This window comes from Thamnophis elegans, chromosome 9, assembly GCF_009769535.1.
Source record: "Thamnophis elegans isolate rThaEle1 chromosome 9, rThaEle1.pri, whole genome shotgun sequence".
Taxonomy (NCBI): Eukaryota; Metazoa; Chordata; class Lepidosauria; order Squamata; family Colubridae; genus Thamnophis; species Thamnophis elegans.
In genome coordinates this window covers 24,011,615-24,039,203 of record NC_045549.1, presented here as the reverse complement: position 1 = coordinate 24,039,203, position 27,589 = coordinate 24,011,615, and the positions used below count along the sequence as shown (strand labels likewise).

At 38.9% G+C, this 27,589-nt stretch overlaps 1 protein-coding gene across 2 annotated transcripts in view; it reads left to right on the top strand.

The window, feature by feature from the left end:
• Nucleotides 1–27,589, top strand: part of PAPSS1 (3'-phosphoadenosine 5'-phosphosulfate synthase 1) — a 61,417-nt gene that overhangs the window by 16,586 nt on the left and 17,242 nt on the right. For both annotated transcript variants that reach the window (XM_032224575.1, XM_032224574.1), the window contains exons 6-11: nt 3,568–3,681; nt 5,440–5,551; nt 8,370–8,575; nt 11,311–11,446; nt 14,223–14,491; nt 26,470–26,699. In XM_032224575.1, coding sequence (XP_032080466.1) covers nt 3,568–3,681; nt 5,440–5,551; nt 8,370–8,575; nt 11,311–11,446; nt 14,223–14,491; nt 26,470–26,699 — 1,067 coding nt within the window. The remainder of the gene's footprint in view (nt 1–3,567; nt 3,682–5,439; nt 5,552–8,369; nt 8,576–11,310; nt 11,447–14,222; nt 14,492–26,469; nt 26,700–27,589) is intronic.

The window sequence follows — 27,589 nt, the reverse complement described above, 5'->3', positions numbered from 1 at the left end:
TTCTAAGATAGTGTTTCCAAGGAGCAATCCGAATTAATAGTAGCTGAGGATTTATTTCTAATCTAAACCAGTATTTATTAAATGTACCAGGTATATTACATTTAATATGTTTGTGTGTGTGTGTGTGTGTACAGGTGTGTGTATGTTTTAAATCTTTAAATCTTTCAAAATTTAGAATACTTGTCCTTTTCAGGAAACAAGTTTCATTTCTTAGTCTAATTTTAAAATTTTATTGATATATCTATGTTTGCCTTTATGGTGCATTGTTGAAATGCAAATACTGCAATATATGTATTGGGTCACATGTTTGAACTAGCAGAATTGACATGATTGATTCTTTGCTTAGAGCAAATTACCTTGAAGCAAACTGGAAACAAAGTAAAAAAATATAGCATGTTATGTAAAAGCAAATATTCTAACTCATAAAATTGTTTCCATTAGTGTTGATGTTAGAAAATAGTATTTTAGACTAAAAATCTCTCATTCTTATTAGCTTGGTAAGAGATTCTTTAGAACACCTTTTTTTCAAAATAAAACAATATGTATTTATAAATGTTTCTCTTTTTACAAATCTAATTTCTGTATTTGATAAAAACATTAACATGGTATTTTGCTTTTAATAAATAATAACTTTTGGCATATGTTTATAATTAATTTGTATCCAGTACAAAATTGAAGTTCTGTAAATAAACCATTTCATTAGTTTAATGATGTGAATAGTTTCTGAAACTGTTAATTATAACACCATATAACTTTCAAGTCTGACTTTAGGGGTATGAGACTATTATGAGTCCTCCGGGATTGGGCGGCCTATAAATAGATTTAATAAATAAATAAATAAATAAATAAAATAAATGAGCCAGCAAGGACTTTTACAGTTGTCAGTTAAAGAAATATTTACTGTTAAATAGTTGCAAAATATTGCAAGGAAACAATTGCATTTTCTATTATTGATAAATGGAATTTGTGTATTCATTGACTCCTTGTATCAGTCTGATCACCTTCTTTCTAAGGCAAGTAGAAGCCATTTTTATTTTGCATCTTTTCATATACTGAAAATTAAGTGGATAAATATCGTGACTGTCCGAATTGATGCTGAGATCAGTCTACTTTAGACTTGTTTGTTTGATACAAATTAGCTCTAGTTTTTGCAAAAAATGTGATAGAACCTGCTCTACATTTTTAGTTGTTTCAATATTGAAACCAGGCTTGAATATTATTTTGTCCCAAATTTTCTAACAACGCTGCTTGATAGTTTTTATTCAATAATAATAATAATGCATAAAAATACTTTTTGAAACCAGTAGTTCTTGTTTTTACATCTGTCAGTGGGTAGTCATGTGCATTTACGGTACAGAGGATCAAATGGGAGCTGCCCAGATGTTATAAGCACAAACCTTTGCGACAGATTTCTAAATGCTTTGATGGATGTTTTTCCAATAATCAGGTTTTGCTTATAAACAATCTGGCTTCATAGCACAACAGTTGCTGTTCCCTCTGAGAATCCTTTCCCTTATTAATTTCTCATTGATGTACCCACTGTGTCCTATTAAGCTGTTTACTCAAACTGTACTAATTAGGCTTAGATAGAGGATTCCCAGCTCATCTAGTTCTTGTATCTCTTGAGAATATTCTGCTGAAGATATTCCAGCTTCATATTGCTTGCAGTAAATGGAAGAACTGAAGACCAGACAACGTTTGTTATGACTTGCGAACAACTGCATTATTTTAGGAAACTGCAGGGTATTTTTCTAGTTTCCAAATCAAAGCAAAATCCGACAGCTTTGTAAAGTTTATATAGCTCTTATTTGGGATGAGAGCAGAGGCTGCGTAGGCACCAAATTTTAAAACTGTTTTTAGTTATAAGTAATTTTGGGGATGTGTCATTGGCGAGAAATTAACTTTGTGGTGACTCCATCATGTTCCTTTCCCACTTGAGTGTTGTTCTGGTTGTCTGCATACTTCTACGTGCTGTTCAGCAAATGTTATGTTGTATGTACTGGTTTAATCCAAAATACGTTCTCTTGAAAGAGAGGCAGTGGTGTTGTCTATAGGCCAGTAGTTTGGGGAGCAACAGCTTCATCTTCACACTTGTATTTCTCACTGGACAATTGCCCATTCTCAATGCACAGAGAAAACAGATGAGGAAAAAAAGACGACGTAGATGCAATTTGAGCAGCACTTTATGCAACACGACTTAGTGGGTTGAGAGCAGTGGTGGGATCCTCCCGGTTTAACAACCGCTTTGTTGATTGTGTGATTTGTGCGCACCTGTGCCTGTGCCTGATGTGCACTACGCATCCGTATGCAGTTTGAAGAAATCTTCACTTCCGGGTTTCTTCGGAGGAGTAACCCAGCTGATTTGCACTGCAATCTGTTCTGCCGCACGAATCAGCTGAGAAATAGAGATAGGAAAATAGTACTGGAGTATGGGTGGGCCCATCTGATCGTCGCGGATTGTTGGAGCTACCAGTTCTCCCGAACCAGTCCAAAGCAGTAAAATCCCATCTCCAGTTGAGTCCTCCCTGGGCCCAGTTCCCTAAAAAGTGAAGGAAGAGAAAACTGTATTTCCTTGCTTGTATGTATTTTCCTGGGAGTGTCTATGGAGATTCTGAGCCATCCAGGTCATGGTTGTCCCAAAGGCGCTTTTTTCAAGAGGCAGCTGGACTTTCTTGTTTTTCTTTGAAGACATTTCGCTTCTCATTCAAGAAGCTTCTTCATCTCTGACTGGATGGTGGGGAATTCCCCCCGCCATCCCATCACAGCTGAAGAAGCTTTTGGTTGAGAAGAGAAAACAAGAAAGTCCAATTGCCTCTTGGGAAAAAAAAAACACTTTTGGGATATTCTCCTGGAAGACCTTGGAGGAGATGCCATAGCTGAGATCTGTGTATCTGAGCACTTCAGAATTGGAGTTGTCTCCTCTTACTTCTTCTTCCTCTGTTGTGATCACTAGTTCTGGCCAATAAGAGTTTTCTGCCTACCAATATATTAGGACTATAAGGGAATATAGGTCCTTGACTTATGACCACAATGGTCCAAAATTACGATTGTTAAATGAGACATTTGTTAAACGAGTTTGTCCCATTTTATTAGATTTCTTGTCACAGTTGTTACATGTAGTTATTAAATTAATAACATGGCTATTAAGTGAATCTGGCTTCCTTATTGACTTTGCATGTCATAAGGTTGCAAAAGGGGGTCACATGACTCTGGAACACTGCAACTGTCATAAATACGAGTCAGTTGCCAAGTGTCTGAATTTTGATCACATGACCATGGGAATTCTGCAATGGTCAGAAGTTTGAAAAATGGCCGAAAATCTCTTTTTTCAGTGCTCTTGTAATTCTGAATGGTCACTAAACAAACTGTTGTAAGTTGAAGATTATGTCTGTACCAAATACATTTATTAACCTCTCTTTGAATTCTCTTGGGTGCTAACATTTTCCAGAAATAGCGCTGCCAAAACAATGTTTTTTTTAATAGAATGCTCAAGTATTAAATTAAACAATTGCTTTTTAGCATCAAAGATGCTTAAATAACTTTTGTTCATCCTCCCCCCCCCTATAGGATATTGTACCAGTGGATGCCTCTTATGAGGTGAAAGAACTATATGTGCCTGAAAATAAGCTTAAGCTGGCCAAAACAGATGCAGAAACATTGCCAACTCTGGAAATAAATAAGGTAATGGGAAACTTGCAAAGAAGTTTACACAAGTAATATTTCATTTGTTCACATATAACTTAACTTACCGGTAGTTATCTGTGTCACACATCTTTTCTTACCTATATAAACCTTTGTCATATTTTATGCTACAAAGAAAAACTATCCCAGTCATTCAGATTGCAAAAACACCTATTCTACTGCCAGAAATGAGCGAATTAGATCGTTATTTACGAGCCCAGCTTAGTTTTGAAAGATAAACACACACACACAAAAGAGATAATTGTTTTCCACCCTCAAATTCATCTAATTTTCCTAAGTGCCAATGATTCTGGCAAACTTCTGTTTCTTAATAAGTATTGATATCACTGGCATTATTAGATTGGCCTATTTTATTTTGCTAACCAATCACCCAGTGTTTCCATATTTTCTACTATGGCATCTTCCCTGCATTTGCAACAATGGTTCCCTTAATTCCAGCGAGCTATTTGTTACTTTCAGTGTGTTTTAAACCTGTTTTTTTTTAAATCTTTGATCAGCTTAATTTCTACTACCTTATTGATTTGTATTTTTAGATTTACAAATTCATTTGATTGATGCTTCCTTTCTATAGCCTTTATAACTCACTAAACTACCCATGCAGTTTAATTAATCTCTAGTGTTACCTACATATATATCTGAGTGGACACCCAACACTTAAAATGAACTTTTTAACCAAACACAATCAAATATGAACTAGATTGTTTCTATAAGCAGCTTACATATAGACAGTTGTTTTGCTTTCTTATTCTCCTTAATGATGAATCATTTAAACATATCATAACTTTCTTTTGAAGTGTTTCTCAGCCTTGGCACCTTGAAGATGTGTTGGCTTCAACCTTCAGAATTCCCCAGCTAGCTGAGGTTCACACATTTTTAAGCTGCCAAGATTGAATACAATAGAATGGAATGGAATTCTTTATTGTCCAAGTGTGATTGGACACACAAGGAATTTGTCTTTGGTGCATATGCTCTCAGTGTACATAAAAGAAAAGATACATTTGTCAAGAATCATAAGATACAACACTTAATGATAGTCCTAGGGTACAAATATGGCAATCAGGAAACAATCAATAACAATATAAATCGTAAAGATACAAGCAACAAAGTTACAGTCCTACAGTCATAAGTGGGAGGAGATGGGTGACAGGAACGATGAGAAGACTATTAGTAATAGTAATGCAACCTTAGTGAATAGTTTGACAGTGTTGAGGGAATTATTTGTTTAGCAGAGTGATGGCGTTTGGGAAAAAACTGTCCTTGTGTGTCTAGTTGTTTTGAGGTGCAGTGCTCTATAGCGTCATTTTGAGGGTAGGAGTTGAAACAATTTATGTCGAGGATGCGAGGGGTCTAAAGATTTTCACAGCCCTCTTTTTGACTCATGCAGTATACAGTTTCAGAATAGAATAGTGATAGGAATGGAATGGAATAGAATAGAATAGAATAGAATAGAATAACAGAGTTGGAAGGGACCTTGGAGGTCTTCTAGTCCAAGCCCCTGTATAGGCAGGAAACCTTGTACCATTTCAGAAAAATGGTTATTCAACATCTTCTTAAAAACTTCCAATGTTGGAGTATTTACAACTACAAATATTGTTTTGATATGATCTCTATGGATGAACTAAGAATCATAACTTACCATTTTTTTCACATGTTGTCTTTCTAAATGGATGCTTTTATTTTGATGGTCACAGACTTGGCATTAAATCTAGGACTTATGAAACATGTATTTATTTACAGGTTGATATGCAGTGGGTTCAAGTTCTTGCAGAGGGATGGGCAACCCCACTTAATGGCTTTATGAGAGAAAGAGAATATCTTCAGTGCCTTCATTTTGACTGTCTACTGGATGGTAAGACATTTCAAGTTGGCCACACAGTCCATTCATCTTGCAGAGAACCTGTATATAATTCTCCCATTTGCACTTAATAATAATCAGTTGTGTTTGTGAAAAAATTAGGCTAGACTCCAACTTAGAAATTTGAAAATATCCTTATTCTTTCGGAGCTGGGCCATTATATTTCATCAAGCCTTTGTTTATTTGAAACTCAAGGTCCTGGGCTATATTTGGCCCTGGGAGACTTCAAAACAAAATTACAAGTTGAATGTGACAGAAGTGGGACATTATTAAGTACACATCTGGTGAGTAACCATGTTGGCTATATTCAGTTTTAATTAAATATGTAAAACATTTTTAAAAATTTTGTCCTGGGCACATCCACAAATTTTAGAGAATGAGTCTTTGACACGCTTCTGATAGAGCAGTATGGGTTTAGATCAGGGGTGGGTCCTGGCAGTTGCTACTGCCAGTTTGTTCATGGCCATGCATGCGCAATACAATAAAAATTGCTCTGCGCATGTGCAGAAGCAAAAAATGAGGTGCTGCCAGGAGAACTGGTTCAGGGGCGTGGCAGGACTGGGTCGTTGCCGAACCGGTAGGAACCCACCACTGGTTTAGATCCCGAAAAGTTTCAGCAAAATTCTGTGGCTAAGCCCTAGTCATCCATAATTTGCAAACCATAATAAGGTAGGCTTATTCATCAGGCTATGGTCTAATATGGCTTTTTTTTTTTTTTTTTTTTAGCTTTGTCTTACTGATCCTGGTCTTGGTTTTCTGTCTTACTGATCCTGGTCTTGGTTTTCTGTTTTCCTCATCTTTTCCTTTTCCTCCAAATATAAATCGGTATTCCTGTTCTTACTCAATGACCCTGTGTTCTGACTATATCTTTTCATTGTTTTGGCTTACATGGAAAATTCATTGAAAGAAAGAGTTATAGAGAAATGGTTTGCCAGGATTGTTTATGAGCTTCCCCCCCCACAAAAAAACCCCAAAGCTATAAGGAAAGAGTTGGTGTCTTAAAAACAGAGGTCACCATCAATACTGGATACAATACCCAGCATTTTAACAATACATGTTAGACTAGGAAATGAACGCCGTTTTTAGAATTTGAGGTAAAAACATCTTGGAAGCATGAAAAAAGAAATTTGGCAATTGTTGAAACTTGAAGTAGTAAACAGGGAGTAGTAAAGGTTCAACCCAAGAGTAGGCAAGTTGGTAATTTCCAGATGATTTGGACATTACCATTGGCAATGCTCACTGGGTTTGATGAGAATTTTATTAATAGTTTAAACTATTGAAACATATTTTTTCATCATTATGGTGAACCCATATTTTGGTTGAACTGTTAATAACATCGATCAGTTTATGGTAAAACCCCTGTATTATAATTGATGTAATATTAACATTGATGGATTTATTGAATATTAGCATTACCATATTAATCAATCAATGTCTTTGTAATATTTATCTTATGTTTACTTTCAGATTTTTACTAAGACTGTATTACTATTCTTCTTCTCATTCTTCCTATTACTTATCTCCTTCTACTTATGACTATAACCTTGTTGCTTGTATCTTTACAATTGATATTGTTTTATTTCCTAGTATGATTTTGATTGCTTATTTAGTATCCTATGATTATCACTAAGTGTTGTATCTTATGATTCTTGATGAATGTATTTTTATGTACACTGAGAGCTTATGCACCGAAGACAAATTCCTTGTGTGTCCAATCACTCTTGGCCAATAAAGAATTCTATAAATTCTATTGTATAAATAAAAGATTTCATGAAGCCAAACCTACTATTGCATCAATTTTATAATACAATAATATATGATTGGAAAATGCTGGTGATTTGAATTCAAAGATCACATTCTTCATTTTTGTATGGTAAAATGACTCTTGAATACAATCTTGACTGCTTTTATCTTCACAAGTCAAGAATATGGGTGATCTATCCTTTCATATGATCTTTTTTCTGTTGGGTTCAGTGATATTGCAACTGCTCCAGAACCCTGAAAAGATTGCAGCAGCAAACCAATGCTGAAAAAAAAGGTTTGACCAAGAGCTGCAATTTGCTTTTTAGAGAAAATGAAATGTTGGGAATGAAAGATGTTCTGCAGTGCAGAGAAAGGAACCTCTGATTTGCTGTCCTAGAGTAGTAAGAGCTGTCGCTTATTATTTGTTACTCTAATCACATTGGCAAGGAATGAAAATCCAGAAACTGCTAAGCAGGTCTATATCCCCTAAGAATAGAACCAGCAGCGGATTTTATCTATTCGTCATAAAAGGATGATATACTGTCAGAACACTGTAGATTAGAATAATTAGCAATAGCAATAGCAGTTAGACTTATATACCGATTCATAGGGCTTTCAGCCCTCTCTAAGCGGTTTACAGAGTCAGCATATCGCCCCCACAATCTGGTTCCCCATTTTACCCACCTCGGAAGGATGGAAGGCTGAGTCAACCCTGAGCCGGTGAGATTTGAACCGCCGAACTGCAGATAGCAGTCAGCTGAAGTGGCTTGCAGTACTGCACTCTACCCACTGCGCCACCTCGGCTCTTGATTGTGTGCAGGACATATGATCTGATTCTGAAATGTTCCATTAGTCCCTGAAATGTTCCATTCCTCATTCAGAACCAACTGATCTGAAGGTTTGAGTTATGTTCTTTGATTCCAGAAATAAATTGCACAAGAAGAGATGTATATTGTTTTGAATTTTTGGAACTGGTTGTTCTGGTTTGCTAATTCTTAATTTTTATTTTCCCTCCCAGAGAATTGGAGATCCTTGTAATTTAAATGCCTGTTGCTACTTTTTTTTAAAGGTGGGGTCATTAATTTATCAGTGCCTATAGTGTTGGCAGTTACAGAAGAGGACAAGGAAAGACTGGATGGATGCACAGCTTTCGCCTTGCTATATGATAATCAGCGTGTAGCTATTGTTCGCAATCCGGAGTTCTATGAACACCGAAAAGAAGAACGTTGTGCCAGACAGTGGGGAACAACATGCAAAGAGCACCCATATATCAAGGTAGCATTTTCAAGCAGATTTTATCATTAATCTGGAGTCCTTCTATAATATGGATATGGTTATAAATAAGCTGGTGAATAAGATTATTAGAATGGTTGCAGTATGTTCCCTATGGCAGGAGTCCCCAATTCCTGGATCTCAGACTGGTACTGGATAAACGTACCATGCTTCATTTGCACATGTGCGGGATCCCCCTCACCCACCGTGGCTGTTGCCGATCCGTGGAACCAAGAAAGGTTGGGGACTTTGCCCTATTTTTTTTGTCTTTTAATGACCCCATACTCCCCGCAAACTGAATGGGGGCTGAGTGTTTATTGACCGGATGCCCTTCCTATCACCAATGCAGAGCTCATAGCTGATATTTACGCATTGTGCCCAGAGAGAGAAATATATGCTGCTACCTAGGATCAAAGTCACAGCCTCCTGATTGTGAGGCAAGAGCGCCACCTCTAGGCCACTGCACCACCTGTGCCCTATTATGAAACAAACAAAATGTTAAAAAGTTGTGATATTTATGTAGCTACTTACCAAGCACACCTAAATTATATTAAAGTAACCAAAATATCTTTACAACCCTCAAGGCATGTCACAACTTTTGAGCACCCCTAAAGTTTGGAAATTGAAAGTTGAAAAATTTGACACGTCCTAAATTTCTACAAACTTTGATAGGATGTTTAGATAACCTTGTTACATTAAATATTTCTCTACAGTCTTTTCGTGCTTAGCCTGTTGAAGTACTGTATTTTTCGGAGTATAAGACGCACCCTTTCCCCCCGCAAAAGGGTGAAAATTTAGGTGCAACTTTTACACTGAATACAGCATTCTTGGCCTATCAAAACCCTGCACCCTTTGCAAAAATGATCATTCAGATTTGGGAGGCTTGCAAAGTGCTCCTGGGGGCTGGGGAGGGCAAAAATGAGCAAAAAACAGGCCATTTTTGCTTGTTTTTGCCCCAGGAGCTATTAGAGCCTCTATATGCCCCCCTTTTTTTTGCAAAAAAAGGGCTGGTTTTTGCTCATTTTGTGTCCCCCCCCCAACCCTCCAGGAGCACTCTACAAGCGTCCCAAAGCTCTGCATGCCCCCCTTTTTTTCTTGCAAAAAACGAGGCATGCAGAGGGTTTGGGAGGCAGTCAGAGTGCAAAAACGTTTTTTTTTAAAAATTACCTCTTCAAAATCATGGTGCGTCTTATACTCCAGTATAAGACTTATAGTCCGAAAAATACAGTAAGTCTACAGTGATTGCATATCTTTTGGGTACAAAGAAATTTATGTAAACCGCATAAACTGTCACTGAACTGGGCAACAATTTCTGTCATCTGGTTAATAAATATAGATTCGTGATCCTAGCGGAAACAATTGGAAATGAATTATTCAGCAGTAATGACAGAAAAAAAACATCTGCCCTTTCTGCCTCAGGCCTTGACCAGATTAAAATAACAGAGTCCAGACTTCAATTCATCTTTTATTTTGACGAACAGTTTAAATTATCTATTAAGCTGGTCTCTTAATTGTAATGATGAACCTAAATTTAGATTCAAGCTAATTTATAGCAGGGCCAGTGATATAATTCCTGTTATTTCTTGATCATACTTAGTACTCAATAGGCTTATCTATAGCAATTATCCATGCCCCATCCTGTCTCACAATGGCCCCATAGTTTTCGAAGAGGTATAAAGACATATTTTCCCGATTACCATATTTTTCGCTCCGTAAGACACACTCCCCCCCCCCCCGGTGGGTGGAAAGGGTGCCGGTCCTTTGGTGAATAGCAGCAGGGTCAAGGCGGTGGGATCCTTTTGCAATTCTGAACCCTGCCTCTTCTGTCTTTGACATTGCCGGCCTCTTCTGTCTGTTTTCCCCAGTGCAGGAGTCAATAGGCAGAGCTGGCACATGAGAGGACACCTATCTGTGGTCCTCTCAGGCTCTGCCTGATTGTTTTGTTTCTTGTTTCCTGTTTCTAAACCTAGGTGCATCTTATGGTCCAGTGCGTCTTACGGAGCGAAAAATATGGTATTTTTCAGGTTTCAATAGGCTAAATCAATGAACAGTAATGCAAAACACAGGAGTTTGTAGGAAAACCGTAGCACGACATACTCACCTAAGTTTTGAGGAAATAAGAAATATTGGGGAAAGTTAATAATAAGAAATCCTGATACTGGTAGTCCTTGAGTTACAACTATAATAGAGCCTGCAAAATACAGTTATAAGTTGCAACAATCATAAAGTGGGTTGGTTAAGTGACTGACCTGATTTTTATGACATTTTTTTTGCAGCAGTTATTAAGCAAGCACAGTAATTATAAATGCAAATGCTGTGGTAATTAAATTGAATCAATTGTTTGCTATGGTTCAGTTTTGCCCAGAACCAGAAGTAAGTGGTAAAACCATCATACAATGTGGTGACAGGATTGCAGGATCAAATCACCATAAACATTGGTGAGTACTTGAAATGAGGTCATGTGACCATGAGCAGGGGCTGTCAGAACTTTCTGGGTCGTAGGTCCCTTTTTTCAGGTAGATTGTAACCCTAAGCAACCGGTTGTAAGTTGAGGACAACTTAGTATGCTAGTGCAAGTGAGTAATTTATGGCACAGAACAACACAAAAGGTGTTACAACAATGCCAGATATTGGGATTAACCTGGTCTCTCTTAGGTTGCTCAGAGCCATGTTCACATAAGTTATCTTGTCCCCATTTATATTGCTATCGATGCAGTTTGCTTTCTTACGTTTCCTAGATGGTTATGGAACAAGGGGATTGGCTTGTGGGCGGTGATCTCCAAGTCCTGGATCGAATTTATTGGAATGATGGTCTTGACCAGTACCGTCTCACACCGGCTGACTTAAAGCAGAAGTTCAAAGACATGAATGCTGGTGAGTTTTTAAACGATAATTGATAGTAAAGAAAATTTGGCTGCCTCTTTCTAGAAATTTGCCCTGAATAATGCTGTGGAACAGACCGCAGGCATTTTATGGTTCTTCAGCTGTCCCTGTCTGGTCCGTGATGTTGGGAGGGGGGGCATCAGCAGGGGTGGGGCATTGGCAGGGCACACAGCAACGTTGGCAGGGCAGGAGACATTGGCTGGATCAGAGCAGTGGCATAGATGCCCCAGGGCAGCAGTAGGGGGAGGAATCTCGGGGTGTGTGGTGGGGCAGCATTGGCGGGGGTGTGCATTGGCTCCACAACAGTCCCAGTTTCTCATGTGGCTCCTTGGGCAAATTAATTGACCATCTTTGCTTTGGAGTCTGATCTTTATTTCCATCAGAACACTATGGTTGCAATCCTAAAAACCAATATTTGTAAAGGGAGAGAAGCAGACAGACAGCAATGATAAGTTTTGCCATTTTTTTTACTGTTTCTGACTGCATTCTTAACTGGCTGATTTGGTATTCCAACTAACCCTAACTTCCAAATCTTTTTGACTGCCTGCACAATACTTTCCTGTTCCATAATGGCTATCTGGGACTGTGGTTTTTAGTAATCCGGATAGATTTTGGTTTATTTTTGTATTGTGTTATGTAGCATCTTTTAGCTATCTTTATTTTTGTCCCTCCCTTCCCAAGGAACAGCTGTATAGAAACAAAACATAGGATTCTTAGGCTCGGGTGATAAATGGTTTTTAAATGTTTTAGAAAAATACTTTTGGAAAGACTTTTCTAGGCTTATAACATAGTAATGAAAATGATCATAGTATAGTCGGTTTGTTTGCACTGTAGTATTTTCCAGTTTGCATTATGCTGGCAAAATAAGGAACAGATCAATAGTAGTCTGACAGATTTCTTTTTCTGTGCTGTTATAGTCGGGGCACACAGGACCACTGTCCAGATTAATACTCAAAAATTGTGGGTAAGAGGGTTTGAAGTTAGAGTTGCTACTTTAAAATAGAAATATGTTATAAAGAAAGATATTTGTTCTGGATCTGTAAGAGCCCAGTTTTATGATGCAAACTATTGCAACATTTTAATAGCTGATCTGGTGCAGATATGGCTTAAAACATAGCCACGTTTCCCTTCTACGTTTTCTCTTCCTAATTTTTTAAGTATTGTGCTTAATGAAGACTTTTGAAATCTTTACAGATGGCTATATTTTATAACTTTTGTTGGCCTCAAGGAACATCATCATAATATGCTTTCCCTCCTCCACTCCATCTCTAAACTGGGGAAAAATGTCTGCCAATCTCAATCTCAAACTCTGTTTAAAGTGTGCATTTTTTCCCTTGGAATTTTGGCTCCCAATATTTCCTTCAAATAATTAGCATTTGAGTTCACAATCTCAAAACTCATGTTTGGGATGTATTGGAATTGAGATCTTGACAGTATTTACTTTATTTAAAATTGATAAACTAGTTATTGTCCAGAAAATGGATGGTAAACTGATTTAAAGAAGCAGTTCATTGTCTAAAATTAAACAACTTGACTTCTGCATAACCTGAATGCTTACAGGGCAAAAAAATCAAGCATGAAATCAGAACAAAACTGCTGAAATTGTCCATAGTAAATATAAGCAATAACTTGCAAACAATTATGGATGCACACAGAATATAAACAAGTTTATAATTTTGTTGAAGAATATGGCCCTATTCCAGCATCAACAGTCCATGTGTACAGATATTTTTTTTACCTCTGCTTATAGTAGAGTTGGCCTACCATGGCCAGCTGTAGGGGATGGAGAAATAGCTTTTGAGTATGTTGCCATCACCATATTTCACTTATTTACATGTATGCTTCCTCTCTTCACTTTGATAAAGAGGTGATAACCCTCCTTTGGAATTTTTGTTTGTTTCCTTTTGGCAGGGGGAGGGTAGATGGGAAATCCTGTTGCTTTAGCTGTGGGATTTAGTTCAGTTTGAGTTTAAGACGTACAAAAATCACATTGATCAAAGAAAATGCATTAAGTGGCTGGATATCTTTCATGTCCTTAGTGCTAGCTTGCACTTTTCTTGGCAGCTATTTAAACATTCCTGCTGGTACTAACCCCTCCCCCCTCCCCGGCAAGCTTATATTAGTAGGCAGTGTCAAGGTACTTTATGTGCAGTAGATTGATAGATCTTTCGCATGAAATAGGGATGACACAGCATTGATAGAATGCCTCCTTTGAGGGAAATGAAAGCCAAATATTCTTGACTATAGGATTTTGATGACTACCAGACGAATTGTAGTTCATCATAGCAGTGTTCAACACTATATGTTGTATTCTGATCTTCCAAACATTAGCCATAATTAGGGGGATGATCCATTGAGACATCTCTCTACAACTGGTTATTTCTGACCATGAGCCATAGTGGCACAGTGGTTAGAGTGCAGTACTGCAGGCTACTTCTGCTAACTGTTGGCTGCCTGCAATTTGGCAGATTGGATCTCACCAGGCTCAAGGTTTGACTTAGCCTTCCATCCTTCCGAGGGCGATAAAATGAGGACCCAGATTGTTGGGAGCAATATGCTGATACTGTAAACCACTTAGAGAGGGCTGTAAAACACTGAAGCGGTATATAAATCTAAGTGCTACTGCTATTGCTATCCTTCTCACCCTTTTTATATATTACAAGCCAAACAGAGTTGAATAAAACATTAGTGCCCACTTGCCATTGACTACTAGAATTGTTGATTTGTTACTTCTAGAATGGTTGACATCTCTCCCTTCTTTCTTCAGATGCTGTCTTTGCTTTCCAGTTGCGCAACCCTGTGCACAATGGACATGCCCTGTTGATGCAGGACACACACAAGCAGCTTCTGGATCGAGGTTACAGGCGCCCAGTTCTGCTTTTGCATCCTCTGGGTGGCTGGACAAAGGATGATGATGTTCCTCTGATGTGGCGAATGAAGCAACATGCAGCAGTGCTAGAGGAAGGAATATTGAATCCAGAAACAACTGTTGTGGCCATATTTCCCTCTCCTATGATGTATGCTGGACCAACCGAGGTAATACATCATATACCACAGCTTGCTAATTCCTTCGTCCATTTGTTTTGATCCTTTCAGCCGATTTCCTGAGTTGATTTATCAATACAGCTTCCCCTAGGCACTGCTGCTTCACCGCAAGACCCTTGAATGATTGATTCATGGTTCTCCTGAATTTTTTTGCCATGAGTTGTTTATAAAATTTGGTTTAGAGGCCCTAATGGAAAGGTCCTGTTGTGCTGATCTTCAGAAGTTTCTTGTTTACAGACAAACTCCTTATTCTATTTCTTCATCTTTTCATTTCTACAAAGTTACAGTGTTCTTAACATAGTGAACCATAGCCAGAATTGAACAGCTGGTTCCCAATTCCTCTTCATTTTAATGTTTTCTTTCAGATCTGTATGTGGAGTTGAGACAAGTGTAAGTAAACATTTCAAAAGCACACTGACTGAAGAAACGGCATAAAAGCTTAAATTATCATGCTCTTTTTTCCAGATCTTATTTGGAATTTTTGGTGGTACTTGTGATATTGAACTTCTCTACCATTACTATTCTATACATGTGCATGTCATTTTTCTTCCTATCCATCAAGGTCACTTCTATTCCTCTCTGTGTTTAAATTGTCTTCAAGCCATTTTATCTATTTTTTTTAAACTGGTTTTTAATTAATTACATTTTTTAGTGCCCTTGTTAAAACATCGTATTGTCTGGGTATTTAATTTGCTTAACAATGTTGGTTACATTCTTAATCTCCACCCCTTTTTTCCATTTCTCTCTATATAAAAACGGTTGTGTATGTATGTTCCAGCATAACTCTGGAACTCCTCGAGCAATTTCAACCAAACTTGGTACACAGATGACTTATCCTCTGGAAACAAATACTTACACCCCTTACACCCCTCAGGGTGTTCTGTTAAGATACAGCCTGTTGTGCCTTAAAATGGCTTCTACTGTACTGTGTACTGGGTACTGTGGAATTGCCACTGCACTGTACGGCTTCACAGTACTCCACAAGGGAAAATCCAACATTAGAAATTAGGTTTGATCCGGACATTTGCCCCTATAAATAAATACCCAGGCAACACTGGGTTATCGGTTAGTCACTGATAAAATAGATTCCATGTTTGATAGTATTCTGTGTTTCTTTCTGTTTAATTTTCAATTTCAATCTATGTATTTCTGCCCAGTCTAGTATCTACTTTATCTCTTCATCTCGTAGTTTCTTCATTTTTCCAATGTTTTGTGCATATAAACCTCACTGCTGTTTACGACATGTGATATTAAATACATACTTTTCTTATCTCATTTTTCTGATATTATATCTAATAAAAACAGATCAGGTTTAAAATCTATGATTTATCTTGTTGAGAAAACTCAGGAAGGAAGATGATTTGCTAAAAAAAACAAACCAAAAAACAAATCACCTCACTTCTGCCTTAGTCCAGAAATGAAAATGGTTTTCAGAATTGTTCCAGTCTGTACATAATTATGCTAAGAAAGCAATTCATTGCATGGACTTGTTACCTTGAAGTGTTAATAGATGTTTATGAAGGAAAAACTTGCAACTGAAAAACTTTATGATTGGTTGGAATAGAAATACAATTGTGTTCCAGACATGAAATATTGCTGTTCTTTGGCTTTTATTTCTCTTTTCATTGCAATTGTTACCTTTTGCTGACATTTGGAAGAGGGTCACTTCCAAATCAACCAGGCAGCATGAGATATTTACTTTATTTGCTGAGATGTTAATCCTATCCTGCTGCTTCCTCTTGCTGATTCCAGCAAGTGAAGCAATACAATACTATTTGCTAGGCAGGGAAAACATGGCAGCACCACATGGTTCCACTCTGTCTCAAACCATGGGCCAGAATAGCCTTTAGGGGTGTGCCAGGTATTGCACTCCAATGTGGGTGAAATTGGGACAAAGCTAAATTTGATTTAATTTACATAGTATTTGAATTAAAATTGGAGTGGCATACTGTACATTCAAAATAATTAAAATGGCTATTTTTCAATAATTAATAAAGTTCTACATCCATTACATCATAAAGTAAAATTAATTGAAAACATTTAGAGGGTTTCTGGATAGCTCATGGGAAGCTACAACCCCTAGGACTTCACTACACATCATGGTAACCTTCAATTTGCCAAGTAGGTTCTGAAAATAGCTCAAACTTCTTTTTGATATACTTCTGTCTTTTTTCTATGCTTCTTGCTGTAGCTTTGTTACTTGGCATGCAGAAAGACAATTCAAATTGGTATTGCAGTCTGGGAATTATGATTGACAAATTTGGTACTTTGTGAGAATTTCAAATTTGAGAAATCCATCATTCCTTCTAGTTGGCAGAAGTGTTTTTCTCTTAATAGGCTACTCCAAAATAGACATATGAATTCCTATTGTGCACAATTTACTTATCACAATCTTAGAGTTCAAAAATGTGATACAGTTTTCAATGGTTGGAAGTACAGCAGTGGAATAAGCTGTAACAATCTGATACTTCTCCATAATTCTAACATGAGAAATGTTTATTGATCCATCAATTGCTGGCAGAGTTACCAAAACATGATATTAAAGACATCAATCCTGAGGGTGAATACTAAGTTGAAATAATTCTAGGTCTTATTTTATTATCATGATATTATAACATTATATTCTGCTCTGTTCTATAATTACAGTAGAGGAAGATCAGAGCTATGTCTGTTTTTATGGTTGCTGCATACATTTTTGGTTCCTTCATGTAATCAGTGAAAAGACCAGTATGATATAATGACTAAACTTTCCATTCAGCCATAAAGCTTATTGCATGACAGAGTCCATTGGAGGGGGAATATAATGTTCTCTGCCTTGAACGTCTTGAATGAAAGGTAGATTATTAATTCCAAAATATATATTATGGCCTTCTGGGCATTTTAGAATTTCAACTCCTCAATGCTGCAAGTTTTGAGGAGCCTATTTGTATTGGAATAAGGTACAATATTTGTAGGAGATTTGAGATAATAGTTGAGAGTAGAGTGCATGGAAAGAATTAATCCTATTTCTATTTTATATGTCTGAAAATGATGGCTTATTCCAAAATAATATTTTTTTGTTAACTATTCACCCTTTGGATGCTAATCTGGATGTAAACCAATTATAACTTCATTGGAACCTTTCCTTTCAATCATGTTCTTTGTGCGTTTGTCATTTTTATTGTGGCTACTGAAAATAATCCATGCCATGTATGTGGATATTCTTTCCTATGCTTGGAGGGCATGGAAGCGAGGAGATGAAGACAATCTGGACTTGGAGTCCTAAGTCATGATTGCAAATAAAATAAGAAACATTCTTCAATTTATGCCAAGTTTTCCAATGACCTCAGAAAACCGTTTGCCAATATTGTGTTTTAGCCAACTAATAAAAGACAACTTTTCCTTTAATCATTTTCTTTAGGTCATTTAGAAGACATTGGTACCAGATTTGTTTCTGTAATGCAAATGACTTGCAGAACAACAGACAGCTGCTTAACCAATATAGTTATCGAGTGTTGGAACATAGCTTTCCCGTCAGTAAAGATTTCATGGTGATGTTTTGTAGGACTAAATCTAAACATGTCACATTTTCCTTTCTATCCTCTTTTTAAAAAAAAAAAAAACTTTCTATAAAGTAGGACGTGTCATCAAATAAACTAGGCAATTATATTTGCAGCAGATAGGCTGTTTTCAGTACAGCTGCAAAAGATATCAAAAACCCAGTGATTTCTTTAGAAAAGCAAATTTGTTAGAATTCATGGGAAAGATGAATGTATATACGATAACCACTAAGTTTGTATACATTTCAAAACTACTTTCTCACACAAGGTCTGAATGCTTATTGTAAGATATATTGTCAACTTTCTTGCATTTTCCTTGAAGGATCTGAAAAATTCAGCTCCTGAAGTATAGATCCTTAAATGCCCTGAGCATGAACAGGTACAGTTGTGAGTCTTCGTTACCAGATAATCTTCCATCAATCAAAACTTTAGCATGATAGGGTTTTTCCCTATTTTGCAACATGCCTCTGTCCATTAGCAGAACTCTTCTCTCTGGTCTGGATGGAAATCTCTGGCAGCGAATAATGTAGTTCTTGGTGGTAATGTTAGCATATTGATGTACCAGGGATTTCTATTTACTGGTAAATCTTTTTTGTAATTCTCCAGATTGTTCCACTTAAAAGTTCTTTTAAATTCAGTTTTTTGGTTTGTCCGGATGGCATGTTGCATTAAGCCCCAAATCTGTATTTGAATCATGGAATCCTAAAGTTGTAAGAAATCATTTAGGTTGCTGTGTCAAAACCAGTTCTTAGTGGAGGAATCATAGGCAAATAACTAGTATCTATTTTCTTCCTGCTCTTACTGTTAAGGGTTCATTATATAATGAACTATATAATCTGTCCTTTCGCATTTTAAAATCCGTTTCCATATCTTGCATTCTAAAATGGGGAGGAGGAACCGACCAGGTGGTTCCGCCCCAGGCGACTGATGGACCCTGTTAGGTTCCAGACGGAGCTTGGGGTTATTCCAGATGCTCTCGCCCACAGTTCGGCGGAGACTCTTGCTGCGGCCTGGCACTCGGCAGCATCAGGGTCTCTGGACCGGATTGCGCCACTACGGCCCCTCCGGGTCAGCGGCTCGCGGAGGCCTCCTTGGTTCACCGAGGAGCTCCGCGAGATAAAGCACCGGAGGAGACGCCTAGAGCACCTATGGAGGTCCGATAGGTCCGTGTCGAACCGAGCACTGTTGACAGCTTGCACCAAGGAGTATATTTGGGCACTGAGAACTGCCAAAAGATCACACATTGCCTCCTTGGTAGCGTCCGCCGAGTCCCGCCCAGCCGCCCTGTTTAGGATAACCCGCTCCCTCCTAAATAGGAGGGAGATGGGGAACCCCCTGCAGGAGTATGTTCAGTTCTTGGCGGACAAAGTTGCTCGGTTTCGATCGGAACTGGACTCCACTCTTGCAGATCCAGCCGAGACACAAGGGAATGACTTGGCAGACCATCTCTGGGTTGAGTTTCAGGATGTTGCCTCCGGGGATGTGGACAAGGCTATGCGAGCTGTGAGCGCCTCCACATGTATACTGGACCTGTGTCCCTCTTGGCTGGTTGCCAACAGCAGAGAGGTGACACGAGGCTGGATCCAGGCGGTTGTTACCGCCTCTCTTCGGGAGGGGCACCTCCCCACCGCGCTTAAGGCGGCGGTGGTGAGGCCCCTCCTGAAGAAACCGTCCTTGGATCCAGCAGTTCTTAATAACTACCGTCCAGTCTCCAACCTCCCCTTTGTGGGGAAGGTTGTTGAGAAGGTGGTGGCCTTGCAGCTTCAGCGTACCTTGGAGGAAGCTAACTATCTTGACCCCTTCCAGTCTGGCTTCAGGCCCGGTTACAGCACAGAAACCGCTTTCATTTCATTTCATTTTTCATTTATTAAAATTTATAGGCCGCCCTTTTCCCTGAGGGGACTCAGGGCGGCTTACAATCACAAGGGAGGGGGGTGCAGTATCAAAAAACAAAACAAAATGTGAACAAAGAAAAATAATAAAACACAACTTTCGTTCAGCAATCAAACACTCGGGCGGGTGAATTGGGAACCTATCCCCAGGCCTGCTGGGAGAGCCAGATCTTGAGGGCTGCGCGGAAGGTCTGGATGGTGGTGAGGGTACGGATCTCAACGGGGAGATCGTTCCACAGGGTCGGAGCTGCAACAGAAAAGGCTCTCCTCCGTGTGGTCGCCAGTCGGCATTGACTGGCAGATGGGATTCGGAGGAGGCCCAGTCTGTGCGATCTAATTGGTCGAAGGGAGGTAATCGGCAGAAGGCGGTCTCTCAAGTACCCAGATCCACTACCATGGAGTGCTTTAAAGGTGGTCATCAGTACCCTGAAGCGCACCCGGAGACCAACAGGTAGCCAGTGCAGCTCGCGGAGGACAGGTGTAACGTGGGCGAACCGCGGTGCGCCCACTATCACTCGCGCGGCTGCATTCTGGACTAACTGTAGTCGCCGGATGCACTTCAAGGGCAACCCCATGTAGAGCCCATTGCAGTATTCCAGCCTAGAGATCACAAGGGCTCGAGTGACTGTTGTGAGAGCCTCCCGGTCTAGGTAGGGCCGCAACTGGCGGACCAGGCGAACCTGGGCAAATGCCCCCCTGGTCACAGCTGACAGCTGGTGGTCAAAAGTCAGCTGTGGGTCCAGGAGGACTCCTAAGTTGCGGACCCTATCTGAGGGGTATAAAATTTGACCCCCCAGCCTAAGTGTTGGTACATTAGCCAAATTATTGGGAGGGAAGCACAACAGCCACTCGGTCTTGTCCGGGTTGAGTACCAGTTTGTTAGCGCTCATCCAGTTCTTAACGGCCTCTAGACCCTGGTTCATCACGTTTTGGTCGCATTGACCGATGATCTCTGGAGAGCCAGAGATGGAGGCCATGCGTCCATCCTGGTTCTCCTTGACCTCTCAGCAGCTTTCGATACCATCGACCGTGGTATCCTTCTGCGACGACTGCGGGAGGTGGGGGTGGGCGGCACTGTTCTACAGTGGTTCTCCTCCTACCTCTCGGACAGGTCGCAGTCGGTGTTGGTGGGGAGGGAGAGATCGTCCCCGAGGCCCCTAATCTATGGGGTGCCGCAGGGCTCGGTCTTATCCCCCCTGCTATTCAACATATACATGAAACCGCTGGGCGAGATCATTCGGAGGCACGGGATTAAGTACCACCAATATGCGGACGATACACAGCTGTATCTGTCCGCCCCGTGCCAACTCAATGAAGCGGTGGACGTGATGAACCGGGGCCTTGAAGCTGTTAAAGACTGGATGAGAGCTAACAAACTGGTGCTCAACCCGGAAAAGACCGAGTGGCTGTTGTGTTTTCCTCCCAAAAATTCGGCTAATGTTCCATCAATCAGGCTGGGGGGGCAAAATTTATACCCCTCAGACAGGGTCCGCAACTTGGGAGTCCTCCTGGACCCACAGCTGAGTTTTGACCATCATTTGTCAGCTGTGACCAGGGGGGCATTTGCCCAGGTTCGCCTGGTGCGCCAGTTGCGGCCCTACCTGAACCGGGAGGCCCTCACAACAGTCACTCGAGCCCTTGTGATCTCTAGGCTGGAATACTGCAATGTGCTCTACATGGGGCTGCCCTTGAAGAGCATCCGGCGACTTCAGCTAGTCCAGAACGCGGCCGCGCGAGTGATCATGGGCGCACCACGGTTCGCCCACATAACACCGATCCTCCGTGAGCTGCGCTGGCTACCTGTTGATCGTCGGGTGCACTTCAAGGTCCTACTTACCACCTATAAAGCGCTCCATGGTAGTGGATCTGGCTATCTGAGAGACCGCCTTCTGCCAATTACCTCCCTGCGTCCCATCAGATCGCACAGGGTAGGCCTCCTCCGAATTCCATCCGCCAGTCAGTGCCGACTGGCGACTACGCGGAGGAGAGCCTTCTCAGTTGCAGCTCCGACGCTATGGAACAACCTCCCCGTGGAGATCCGTACCCTCACCACAGTCCAGGCCTTCCGCACAGCCCTTAAGATCTGGCTATCCCGTCAGGCCTGGGGATAGGATTTATTCTCACCCCGCCCGAATGTTGAGTGAATGTTGTGTTTTATGGTTAATTTTTTTTTACTCACGTTTTTCTTTTATGTCTTGTCTTGCACTCCCTTCCCCCATTGTTGTAAGCCGCCCTGAGTCCCCTCAGGGAAAAGGGCGGCCTATAAATGTTCAATAAATCTAAATCTAATCTAAATCTAAAATGATAGAAAATACGTAGGAAGTATTTAGTGTGGCACCCTTTTTAGATATATAAAGAGTGCTATTATACCATTCCCTTTTGTGAATTAAATGTTCCTGGTTCCTTCTATATTTTTTCCAAGGACTGACTTTCTACTTCCTTAATCACCTTGATGCTCTTCTCTGAAACTCTTCTGGTGTGTTTAAACTCATCTTAGTAGATGGTGAACTGAATCAGCTATAGTGCTAAAGGTGGAGACAGACCAAAGAAGAATAAAGTAGAATAATTACTTTGTGATTTGGAAATTATACTTTGGATGATGCGGTCGGTCATGCATTTTGCTGTTTTGCAGCCATTTTATTAGTAATTCTACTCAGTTTTTAATCACCTCTTGATGAAATAATGTTTTTCACTATTATTATTAACCAAGTAAGGTATTATCCTCATCCTTCTTGCTGCTAATGCCTAAATACAGTTTCTCTCTCTTTTGTCTTGTCTTATCCTACCCTACTTTATGTATTTTCTTGCCTCATTTTCATGTAGCTTTTTTCCTCCTTTTTTCTTTATTTTTCTTTTATTATTTGTGCCCTTTTGAGGACACTTGGCAAATATCCTTGCACATAAGCCACACATATGCACATATCAACACATACAACTCTGCCACGCACATATATTTTATTTGCAAAATTTCCAGGTCTGGTTTGTTCTGAATTGGCAATATTAGATTGACAATATAGGGACATTTACAGAGAATTTTTGATTGTATTTATATTTTGTTTTCTCTTTATTTTTCTCTTGGTGCTGGTTTTAAATTTAGAGTTAAATGCAGTAGATATTCTTGAGTCCCATGTCTGTCAATTTCAGTCTTCAATCCTACCTCTTTATTTGTTTCTCACATTTAACTACTGGAATGTGTTCTTTCTTGGAGACAATTTAGCTAAATAGTTGAGTAGTTCTGCTCTAGCCTCAATAGTTTTTTCTGATTTAGCTATGGTATGTTTCTTTTTCCTTTTTCTATATCATCACTTACTTTCTTTTGGCTTGCTATTTCTTATTCCTTTGGCTAATACATGGACAATACATGATGAGTATGCATATATATCAAAATGTTTAAAGCCATCTTGATCAAGCTTTAGCCAAATCAACTTTGCAGCTCTTGTAAAAGTGCAATCATCCTGTGTAAGCAGTTCAGTAGTCAATTAATTCAGATCGTGTTCCCAGAAACCAATTTTCTTATTTAGCATTATTTGCAGAGAATAGGCATCTGGATGTGCAGGAGACAACTGAAAAGACTCTTGCTGTCATGAAAACCTAGAAAATATACCATTATCAAGAGTTCCCCATAAAAAGACATTTTTCGGTACTGCTAATTTAATGCTGTTTGGTAAATATGATACTATTGAGATTTAAAAACATCTCTCTTGGATAATTTTTTTCTGGACATCCTAGAAACATATATTGTATAGTTTGTGAATAGTACTGAGTTGGTTGCAAGAAAAAAAGCAAAGAAATAAACTGGTGAATGTATTTCTTTTCCATTTCATAGTATTTGCCTGTCCTTTATCAAAAGTGATTGCTATAGCTTCCAGAATAAAGAATTCTTGTTTTATTTTTTAAAATTAATAAATTATTTCTATAATAAAAGCACATTGATTTGAAATCTCCTGACTAGCATAAAATAAGCATTATATGGGAATAGAATTCTAGCAACATTGAGGACTTCAATTTCCTTCCCCTTTTCATTTCTAGGGGGTAAGAAAACCTCTGCTAGGAGGGACAAAATAATCATCAAATACTGTTTCATTCCCAAAATGAATAGTATTTTGAATGTGTAAATCTCGCAATTTGCAATGTCAAATATATTATATTAATGATAACAATATATCATAACATAATTGTAATATGTTTATTCATCTTAAATATCTAGTGCCCGTCTTTAAAAATATTTAATGAACTATATAATGTATTTTTATAAATGCAAGTACTGTACATACTAAGAAGCACTTCCATTTCACACATGGAAACCACCACAATTCATAAAGGATGATAAGTTTTTCTGACAGATACACATAATCTAAAATGGAAAGAAGTATGTGATGTGTGCACTCAGAACTTTCTTGACTTTCATTGAATTTATGCGTGTCACTTTAATAGAAGTTTATTTTGATGACAGCCCTTGTCAAGTGGTTTAAGGCACTGTTATTCCTTTTTTACCACCTTTTTTCATTATGAATTCTGGATTTCTCCCTTTCTTAAACAAAATATACGTATGGTTTGTTTTACAAGTTTTCTCTATTCCTTATGCAGAGAAACTGCATTGCCAAAAAAATGACAAACATGTTTGTTAGCGTACATGTAAATACAATCCATGTGAAATATATATTCTCAGTTTGAAAGAAACATGTAAAAGCTCAGCCTAGAAAATACATAGTTTCTCAGATGCTACTTTTCCTTGATTAACATATAAATAATTAATTTTTTAAAAAAATAAAGGCAACTGTTTTTTCCTTGAGGAAGAAATAGTTTTCTCTCTCTCTCAAAGAGGAAGACGTTTTGCTTCTTAACCAAGAAGCTTCATCAGTTCTAATCGGATGAAACTTTGTGGATGAGAAGCGAAACATCTTCTTTTTCAAGGGGGGAAAAACATTTCTTCCTCAAGGAAAAAACATCATCCAGTTATCTTTCTCAAAGACCTTTGAGAAAGTAATAAGCCCCCCCTCCCACTATTCTTTTAACTTTAAAAGGCATTTTAACTACTGTATTTTTCGGAGTATAAGATGCTCTGAAGTATAAAACGCACCTAGCTTTTGGGGAGAAAAACAAGGTGGGGGGGGAATCTGCCTCTGCCTCCCAGCAATTTGCCTCCTTGCAGCAAACAGTAGAGACGATATACACTGTTTGTGGTGTTACATCTCAGACCATACTTGTACAGACGCTGTTAAAATTGATGTGCTTTCTGGAAGTATACATTATTATCTGCTATTTACAAGAAGATACAATAGCACTGGGCCTCTTCAGATCAAGCATTTATTTTAAAAAGCTTCTTCATTTTATTAAGTTGTCTAGAACAATAATAAATCAGTTTTTTAAAAATTAGTCTTTGAACATTCTATAGGCATTTATAGTTATTGACTTACCTCCTTGCAGTAAACAGCAAACAGCCCCTTTCAGTTTAGCCTGATTAGAAGAAGAAAAAAACTGCCTCTGCCTCCCAGCACTTTGCTCCTTGTAGCAAACAGCCTCTTTCACTTTCAATTTCGGTTTCAGCATGGGCCTCCTGATGATCAGCTGTTTCAGGCTGCTGGGATTACCATACCATAGCCTACTGCCGCCTCTGCAAGCCCCATTTTCCCGTTTACTGTAAGGAGGTAAATTGCTGGGAGGCAGAGACCAAAGGGTGGGGGGCTGGTGCTTGGGCAGGGCTACATTGGGTGTATAAAATGCACCCAAATTTTCACCCTTTTTTAGGGGGGGAAAGGTGCGTCTTATACTCCAAAAATATGGTAGTTATTATTAAAAAAAACCACTGTTACATAGAGAGCTATTCTGTGGAATTCTGCTTCCAATGGAGCAAGGCTATCTAGTAGTTTGAATGTCTCTTTTTTCCCTTTTATGGGTACGTGTTCACACAGAAATTTTTGAGGCTTTCTTCCAGTATGATTCTCTGGCATGATAAGTGGCATCCCTCTGTTTGTTTGTAAAACTGCTGTACAAACTGCTATGCAGTGTTGTGCATTAGAATTTTTGATAGTCTATATCTTTAAGCCACACAGTGACTCAGTTGCTTAGACGCTGAGCTTATCGATCAGAATGGTCAGCGGTTCAAATCCCTAGCGCCATGTAATGGAGTGAGCTCCCGTTACTTGTCCCAGCTTCTGCCAACCTAGCAGTTTGAAAGCACATAAAAATGCAAGTAGAAAAATAGGAACCACTTTTGATGGGAAGGTAACAGTGTTCTGTGCTTTTAGTCATGCCGGCCACATAACCACAAAGACATCTTCGGACAACACTGGCTCTTCGACTTTGAAACAGAGATGAGCATGATCCCCTAGAGTTGGGAAAAATTATCACATATGTGCGAGGGAAACCTTTACCTTTATCTCTTAAGTTGATGACAATCATAGTAGATGTGCCCTTGAACAATGTATGAGCCTAGAGGACACCTGATTTTTTAAAATCTGTTTCAGATCATCTTTCATGTCTGTTGCACCTTCTTTTCGAGTTCTGCTTTTTGCTAATGTCTTGAATCTTATTCTAGGTTCAGTGGCATTGCAGGGCGAGAATGGTGGCTGGAGCAAACTTCTATATAGTGGGCCGAGACCCAGCTGGAATGCCACATCCTGAGACTGGGAAAGACCTCTATGATCCAACCCATGGTGCCAAAGTCTTGACTATGGCACCAGGTTTGATAACATTGGAAATTGTACCTTTCAGAGTGGCAGCATATAATAAGAAAAAGAAGTGCATGGATTACTACGACTCAGAACAGTAAGTTTTAGGGAGGTGGGGTTAAAAATGAATGTCACACATAATATTTTGGGTATGGATCAGTAGTGGGATTCAAAAAAATGTACTATCGGTTTTGTGGGCGTGGCTTGGTGGGCGTGGCAGGGGAAGGTTACTACAAAATCCCCATTCCCTCCCATTCAACTGGGACTCAGGCCAGTCAGAGGTGGTATTTATCAGTTCTCTGAACTACTCAAAATTTCCGCTACCGGTTCTCCAGAACTGGTCAGAACCTGCTGAATACCACCTCTGTCATGGATTTGGAATTTGGCTTTATATGCCATTATATCTCACCATACATTGCTTAATTTACCAATAAATACTCATTTCTCAAGCCTTATATTAGGTTCATTTTCTGTATAATTTAGAAACCTATAATCCAAAATCATACCATACATTTTAACTTCTTATATCCTGTGACCTATGTTTAAATTAATTAAAAAAAGCTTGAACCTCAAACGATCTATAGTTGTTTTACTATTCTGGGTGGCCTGGAATTAGCCCAAAGATTGTTCTCACATTTATAATGGAAAATTTTGATTGTCATGATGCTGTAGATCAAATTGCAGTTTTTTTATTTTTAATCTCTCCATTTGGGAATAATGTTCTTTTTTATACCGTTGAACCATTTAACAAGCTTTGAAGTACATGTTTAAAGTTTAGCATGTTTGTTATTACAGACATTTTCTCATCTATGACAACTACAAATTTGTCTATTTTTTCTGTATAAATAATGTTATCTTGTAGTATATATTCTTTGCAGTGCTGCTGTTTTTATACAAGGGTTTGATTATCTATTGCATGGATTTTAATACCGCTATTCTTGATGAGAGAATAGAGTCTGGTAATTTGAAATATATCCTTTTAACATA